Source organism: Opisthocomus hoazin, chromosome 1 (assembly GCF_030867145.1).
Source record: "Opisthocomus hoazin isolate bOpiHoa1 chromosome 1, bOpiHoa1.hap1, whole genome shotgun sequence".
In the NCBI taxonomy this organism is placed as follows: Eukaryota; Metazoa; Chordata; class Aves; order Opisthocomiformes; family Opisthocomidae; genus Opisthocomus; species Opisthocomus hoazin.
In genome coordinates, this window is record NC_134414.1 from 18,704,900 (window position 1) to 18,713,155 (window position 8,256).

Below are 8,256 nucleotides of genomic sequence, written 5' to 3' on the forward strand. Positions count from 1 at the left end.
CAAATATGTTTCACTGGGCTTTTTTTGGTAGCACTTACCCTATGCAAAATACTGAAAACCCATACCTGGCTTCAGTTCAGAATATCTTAATTTGCATTTTGGTCTGAGCATTGTCCCCTTCTTGGTAATTTTATGTACATCACTGCACTTAATTCTGGCACGAGGGTAAGGGAAAGGAATTTTTAAAAAGGACATTTGTGGATATGCGTTGCTATCTCTGAATTAGATACAGCAGTCCAATAGTTGCGCTCTAATGATCTCCTTGATGTCCTGTATGTTAAAGTTCAGACTTAGAGAAGTGCTACTTTATGTATACCCTACAAAGATACAAAGTTCCTGGTGAGATGGGCCTCCCAACTTTAGGTACCAAAGTTTAGGTAGTTGAAATATTCCACTGCCTATGTAATCAGAACATCCAAAAAATCTCAGAGAATAATTGCTACATTGAGCAATTTGAGAAAATGTGCAGCAGTGTTTTCATTTATGTAGTCAATCTTCTGCCTGCTGTCTTCAGTACTTACTGTCACTGCGGTATATTTTATTTTTTGAATGGGACATCCAGCAATGCAGACTTTATTAGACTATTTCACCTTTTGGTTTGCCACTCTGTTTATATATTTTTGTCCATAAGATTTATATTGGTACTGACGGTAATTCTCTGTTGAACTGCTAAATTGGGATTTCTTCTTCTGTATACACATATTTTAACAAGTATTAGTTGAAGAAGCATCCACTCTATTTTGGGTAATGCAGTTTAGTTGCATGCAGTAATGTTGGGTCGTGTGACTACTAGATGAAGAAATTCTTGTTGAAGAAAGAGGAAATGTGTATTAAGGAGTGATTTGAAGGGAAGGGCTGGACATTCCAAGCGTGAGAGCAGCAGCCAAAAAGCCTTCTCAGCTAGAGTGATTTAGTTCAGCGTAGTCTAAGTTCTGTTTTTAGTATTTTATCCCACAAAGTAAACCAGCATTTTTTTCATAGAAGTTTTAAATAGCTTAATTATTAGGATTGTTATCAAATGTGTGGTGATGCTATTTTTAAATTAGTCTAAAAAAAGAGAAATATTTATGATTTAACTATGAAGAAATGTTAGGTTTCTTTCTTGTACGGCAAAGATGTCTTCATGAAATCTAATATATAGATATATTCATGACTACTGGCATTCTGCTTGCATCTGATGTTGAATAGTTGTTCGACCATCATCTGTTTTGTTCTTCATACTTGACAAAAAGGCGTATGCTGTAAGTTTCATGAGCACATTATGAGAAGGATCAGTATGTCTTCAAATGCTAATTTGAATAGTAAGTCAAGTTGATCTTCATTTAGTATTCAAGCTGGAAAATCAGTAAGGATTCTCAGTGAATGCCGCCACAACCTGAAGAAATACAGGTTTTGAAAATATTTTGTGAAGCTTGGCTATTCAGAGGTGCAGGGGGAGGGCGGTAATGGTGTATTTCTACAGCTGTTTATGCAGGCCACAGTTCCTGCCAGAAAACCTATTCCTGCTTGGGCTCTTCTCCGCGGGTCACAGTTCCTGCCAGAAGCCTGCTCCTGCTTGGGCTCTCTATGGGCTGCAGCTTCCTTCAGGGCATGTCCTCGTGCTGTGGCGTGGGGTCCTCCACAGGCTGCAGGTAGAGGTCTGCTCCACCATGGTCCTCTGTGCGCTGCAGGGGGACAGCCTGCCTCACGATGGTCCGTTCCACAGGCTGCAGGGGAACCTATGCTCCAGCACCTGGAGCACCTCCTCCTCCTCCTTCACTGACCTTGGTGTCTGCAGGGCTGTTTCTCTCACATTTTCTCACTCCTCTCTCCCAGCTGCTGCAGGTTTTTTTTTTTTACCCGTTCTTAAATACGTTATCACAAAGGTACCGTCGCTGTCACTGATGGGCTCAACTTTGGGCAGCAGTAGGACCATTTTGGAGCCAGCTGGAACCGGCTGTGTCTGACATGGGGTCATCTCCTGGTGTCTTCTCGATAGAGGCCATCCCTCAGCTCCCCTGCTATGAAAATCTTGCTATGTAAACTCAGTACTTTGGCCTGCCCGCCCCAGCCCCCATCCCAGATTTTCTGCTGCAGCTTTCCTGGTCTTGCTCCACTGGCAGTAGGATGGCAGTAAGAAAGAGAATGCATGGAAGGTCCCGTGCCATCGCTGTTTTGTTAACTGTTGTGTCAACAAGATCGTTCAGAACAGGGTTTGTTTGCAGGGTAGCTTCTGTGCCAGTATGCGACTTATACCGGGGCACGCTCTTGCCACAACGTGTGACTGAGCTGGTAGTAATGCAACAGTGGAAAGCAATGGAAGAATTGCTAAAGGAGTTCCGACTGTAGCTCCTGTTTGTAACAGTAGTGACCTAAAAATACGCTTCAGTGGCTGATTAAACATAGGGACATTAGTAGTTGGGATTATTTTTATTATCCTTATAGAAATATGAAAGGATATGCAATCATTAATATTATTTTTATAATCATTAGGGACTACCTGTGATATGCTGCTAATGGTTTTTAGCTGGGGGTGGGTGTGAAAAGTTTAAAACCATGCAGAACACAGGCAGTTTTTTAAAGCTGTGTTCTCATCAAGTTAAATTGAATCTAAATAATACGGTTTTAATTGGAAAAGGTCCGCATAAAATAAAACCCAGGTATCTCAGACAGACAAAGGCTTCAGTTTTTGATTAGAATAGAGCATTCCTCGTGACAGAATGTTTTCAAAGCCCTTGAATTGGTTCAAAATCAAGCATTCATTTTAATTCTTCAGTACTCTACGCTCATTTTTGTGTTTCTTTTCTTCTGTTACAGTGGAACATATCACTCCAGAGATGAAAGCACAGATAGCGGACTTAGCATGAGCAGTTATAGTGTGCCCAGAACGCCCGATGACTTCTTGAACAGCGTTGATGAGATGGATACAGGTCCGTTTTTGTGTACATCCTTAATGCGTGTCTTCTAAATATACTTGTGTCCATTTGCAATGAAAAGAAGCAATTCTGAGAAGCTGTGATACTTTTCACATTGTTTTTCTACCTTCTTCTGTTTCTGTAATAGAAATATTGTAGTTAGATTTGTGAAAAACATACTTGTAATCAACTCTATTGGGAGGATGGGGGATCACTCATAAACAGTATCACTCCTGTTGTTATATGGAATCTGAGTGTCCATTTGCTTTTTAAAGTGATACTGTTTGTTGAGAGCTAAGAGTAGTACCTCATCCAGTGTTACTAATACTGCTCCAAAACAGTATTTGACTCAGTGTTGTCTTTTTCCTTTAAGTGTAAAAATTAAAATATGCTAAATGACATCAAAGATCTGTAGAGATTTGGATCAGTAGGTGGAAGGTCGAAACAAAGGCATGGTTTTTGTACATCTGCATGCAGTCAAGTAATCTTTGGGTTTTATGGTGGACTTCTATGAATCCAGTTGCTTGTATGATGCAAGAGACACAGGATTAACCTTTAACCGGTTGTCCTGATGAATTGTGGGTTTGGTACTTCAGTATCTTTAATATCCATCTTGCATTGTGTTACAACTAGGTGACAGTATCAGCCAAAGTACCATACCGTCCCATCAGAACCGTTTCCCAGACTACCTTGAAGCCATTCCAGGGACAAATGTGGACCTTGGGACACTGGAAGGAGATGGGATGAATATAGAAGGAGAAGAACTGATGCCAAGTCTGCAAGAGGCTTTGAGCTCTGACATCCTTAATGACATGGAATCTGTCTTGGCAGCCACCAAGCTAGATAAAGAGAGTTTTCTTACTTGGTTATAGGGGCCTCAGGGAGACTGAATTCTAAATCTGTGAAGGATCTAAGGAGAACTGTATCTGAAGTTCAGAACAAGCCAGTGTGGCACACTTTGGCTTGTGTTCAGAAAAAGTAAATGAACAAATATTCAACAAGATTCTTTCGTTTTGCTCTTCCTTGTCCATCGCTGCTGTTATATATTGCTGACTTTTTTCCACAGTTGACTCTGAAGAACCGCCATCTTCTTGATCTTTTTCTATTGCTGTTGCAACTACTGTTCAAGGGGGGTGGGGAGGGATGATGAGCCTATTTGGATGACGAATGCCATTCCTTTTGTCCTAGTGTGCACTTGCATATCATTTTATCTAATTACTCAGTTTTGAGAGTTAATTTCTGCATGTCACTGCTTGTAGTTTGCTCAGCTAGTTGTCTCCTGCTGCCTGTGGCAAGTGGTAAAACATGACATACTGGGGTGACAAGCCAAAAATGATGTATCTGGTCAAAAGAAGTCAATACTGATTTGGAGATATGACTTAAAGGAGGGCTGAAGACTGGCATTAAGTGTTTCTATTAGTAGCTCTTTCATTAGTCACAAAGTGCTCTTGTTCATATGTTATAGTAAATCATGAGTCATTCTACATAGAAAGATATATGAACTTTGATTGTTGCCACATATTCTAGCCTAACTTTGTCAAAAATAGTTTGATTATTTTTGTTAGTTGGTTTAACTGTAGCTGTAGGATGGGAAGTAATTATAGGTGTTCTTTTTTTTAAATAGTGAAATCTAAGAGTTTTTTCTGATTTCACATAGTCTTATTTAAATCTGAATTGTCTGCTTTTTTATACTTAAAACATGCCTATTATAGCCTGATAAGCTAGTGAGTACATAAACCAGTATGTTTTGCCTGTAACTTTTTTATTTTTTTAAAGGCTAGCTTTGAATGTAATCATTAGAATTCATGACCAGTGGCTTATTTTTCATGTTTATTTGCATGATTTTGAATTAGAATTTGATTGCAGCAATGTAAAAGTTAGAATGCTAGGGATCGTATGTACAATTTTTAAATGCATTTTAAAGTAGCAGAAACCATTTTAAAATGACAGATGCATCTAATCTCTCTTCTGGTTTTTAGTTTTGATATCTAAGTGAGTTTAGATTTTAAAATTGTTAATGGGGAAAAAAACTTTATAAAAGTTTCTCTTAAGTTAGCGTGGAAAAAGTTTGAACTATTAATCTCACTCTAAGTTGCAATGAAAAGGCTAGAACACCAAAAAAAAAAATCCTTAAAGAAAACTCCTAAGTGTAATAGTTATCAAATTCTGTTTGGTGAAAAATAAGCCCTGGACACTATATGTAGAAGAATGTAAAGATATGTGTTAGATGGTGACATGAGCAGGTAATGAAGTGTATATTAGTAGTAGAGCTTAGCATGGGGTAGAGGTGAATATGAATTATCTTTATTTTAACAGGAAAAGATGTATTACTAAGTTGTCTGCAGGAGTTGACACAGTTTCCAAAGAGTATTTTTAAATGAACAAAATGAGCATGAATCAAACTTTCCGTATAAGCTATGAACTTTTGTGGGGCTTTTGTTTTTTTCCAATGAAAAAGAGTGTCACCAGTTAACACCTCTGTAATTAAGGGCCTGTGACCATTGTCAACGTGAGCCTTTATTTTCAAGGATGTATAACATGACTATAAAGACACTGTAAGTGTGAAACTTGGTTTTGAAAAAAAATCTCAGCTAGCAGGGACTTCTCCTGGGGAGAGATTTTGGGGGGGGTTTTTTGTTTTGTGTTTTTTTAAAGACATTGATTATTTTTCAAGTTAAGAGTGAATCAGCAAAACAAAAAAACCCCTGTATTTTTGTTATCATTTGGATTTTTCTATGCTTCAGAAATAGTACTGTTTTAGGATAACGTTTTTAGGGTAATGTAAAGAATGAAAACTGAACTAAGTCTCATTTTAAAAACTGAAGCAGCAGAGGCAGAGATTCAAAATTTGCCACTATAAATATACATTTACTACTTCATGTAAGGATATTAGTGTTTGAAATACACAAAATTGTTTGTGGTTTGTGATGGAATACAAGCAGGTTTTGAAATACCAATTTTCAAAACACATCCACAATGACAAATATATTCTGCTACACCAATAATTCAACGATTAATAGGCCACTTATATTGTGCAATGACACAGTAGCTCCTAAAGCAGTATATTGTGTCCAAGATAGGGCTTTTAGTAGCATTTTTACGGTTTCATTATGAATTCTTCTCTCTTCTTCCCTTCAGGAAAAAAAGACACTAAGTTGTTATAACTTGAATGGTCTGACATAAAACCACAACAGCAAGGAAATTCAGAGTTGATTCCATTTCAGTTGTCTTCCGCAGTTGTATCCAGGTACATAGCACATACAATGCACTGAGTGCAGACTCCTGACATGCTGTACCTTGCTACAACAGGGAGGAGTACAGAACAAATTTTCTTTCCTTGCTTTTGTGTGTTTGTCGCAGCTTTAATATTTGAATGTTTTCTTCTTGTTGTAGAAACACTAAATGACTTATACTGTTTTTGGGTAGCACTGCTTAGGGTAGATACTGACAAACTGAGAATCCTTGAACTGCTCTAACATTAATTCTCTTTTGTGATACTTATTTTAATTGATTTTAGTACATTTCCATTCTCTCATGTATTAGGAAACATACCATAGAGATGCTGTACTGTTGGCAATCAACATGAATTTGGATTTTTTTTGATTCTGCAAATGCATTGTTTGATGAAGTGGTTAAAATTGTTTGAAATGCGAAAGTGTTTTGGGTAGTATTTTATACTGATGTATATATTGAAATAGAAATCATTTTAATAATTGTAATAGCTTTTAGGTATACATACACTACATGCAGGCAGATGGGGCTGTACAGGACTGCGCTGTTCAACACCCGGGCAGGGCTACTGCTGGGAAACAGGTTGCAGTGTCAGTAAACCATATGGATGAAATATTGTACCGTTCAGTGTTGGCGCTCACCAATGCAAAAGGAGAAGAGACGATTTCAACATGATTAACACTACGTAGCTTTCACACATCTGGTAAATTAGTACTAAAGTGACCTTTTCACTTACAAGCATGTTTTTTTTTATACAAATTAACAGGTGTGCCTGTGTAAAATAATTTGTTTTCTGTATCTTGGAAAAAATACTCTCCACATTTAGAATGTTGTATGTTAGAGAACTCTTAAATGCACCCTTGTCAAAAATTATATATATTAGTTACCAATGTTACTTTTAGATATGAGCATGACTGTAAGTTAGGTACTTAAGTACATTCTGTTACATTACTTTTCTTTATGTAATACTTTTTCAGTTGTTTTATTTGGTATAAATATATACTTTGTGCTTAAATATCTTTGTTTGTTTTTAACATTCAATAGTATGTGAAGATAGTGTTTTCCTTCCGTGAGGTGGATGCATTGAATTGTTGGAATTCCTGTTGTAGTATGTCTGTTCTCGTACCCCTTGTCACTGCTTTTGTAGTCATAAACTCCAGTCCTGCAAACATTGTGTACAAGCTCACCTAAGAGACGAAGGAGTGCCACTGAAGTCGGTGAAGGCGTAACATTAACGTATACACCTCTGTGTGTTTGCAGTAATGAAGAGACAGTGACTCTGCTGAGCCTCGTACGGTTTGTGTAAAACAATACTCTTGATTGCATATGGCCCTACAGTGAGAGCTGGAAACAGAACATCTGTTATCTGCTGGAAGAAAGCATCCACTTTTTGCAGATTGCAATGTTCAGGGTCTTCCCAGTTGCAGATACTTTTTTTTTTTTTTTTTTGCTAACTGAAGTTTATACAACAATTTGTGGCAGCCTATCAATAAAGACACACTATTTTCATTTCCAAGTTTTGACTTATGAATTGTGAAATATGTAATGATATACCTTGAAAGTGTCTGAAGATTTTAGTGTAAAAAGTCTTGACAGGATTCATTTATTTTGACCTTCTGTGAAACAAACTCTGAAAGGTGTTTTTTTAACGTAATGCAATTTGTGATGGCTGAGGTCATGCACTGTTTGCATTTTAGAGTTACTACTGTTGGGCACGGAAATGCCTCGACCCTGTGAAACTCGGTGCAGTTTTGTGTTTTCTGAGTTAAAGGTCCAGGGCTTGATGCTTCTATCGGTTTGTCTTTAGTTCAGAGCTAGATTTGGGCACTTGGGTCCTTCAACTTTGAACTGAACATCACACCTTGCACCTGGGAGTAGCAAGCCAGCACCAGGGCATGACAAGGCTCCGGTTTTACTTGCTGATATCACTCTCTCCCATTTATGAGGTGGTGACATACTGCAGTAGCTGAAGTATGAGTGACCTTCTGAGGCAGCCCTAAATAGACTGCGTTACAGCAAAGCAGGATATCTGGTCCAGGTATTCCAGGCTCTCTTGGCAATTCTTTCTGAAATATTTTCAACACTTAGTTAAAAATAAAAAGTATTGGTTTGGGTAAGCCAGAAATAGTAT

General features: G+C 37.8%; 1 protein-coding gene across 4 annotated transcripts in view; it reads left to right on the top strand.

Moving 5' to 3' along the window:
- Positions 1 to 7,140, top strand: part of YAP1 (Yes1 associated transcriptional regulator) — a 92,937-nt gene extending 85,797 nt beyond the window's left edge. For all 4 annotated transcript variants that reach the window (XM_075417893.1, XM_075417915.1, XM_075417899.1 and 1 more), the window contains 2 exons: positions 2,797 to 2,909; positions 3,528 to 7,140. In XM_075417893.1, the coding sequence (XP_075274008.1) occupies positions 2,797 to 2,909; positions 3,528 to 3,766 (352 nt within the window). In that variant the 3' untranslated portion in view covers positions 3,767 to 7,140. The remainder of the gene's footprint in view (positions 1 to 2,796; positions 2,910 to 3,527) is intronic.
- Positions 7,141 to 8,256: the final 1,116 nt, after the last annotated feature.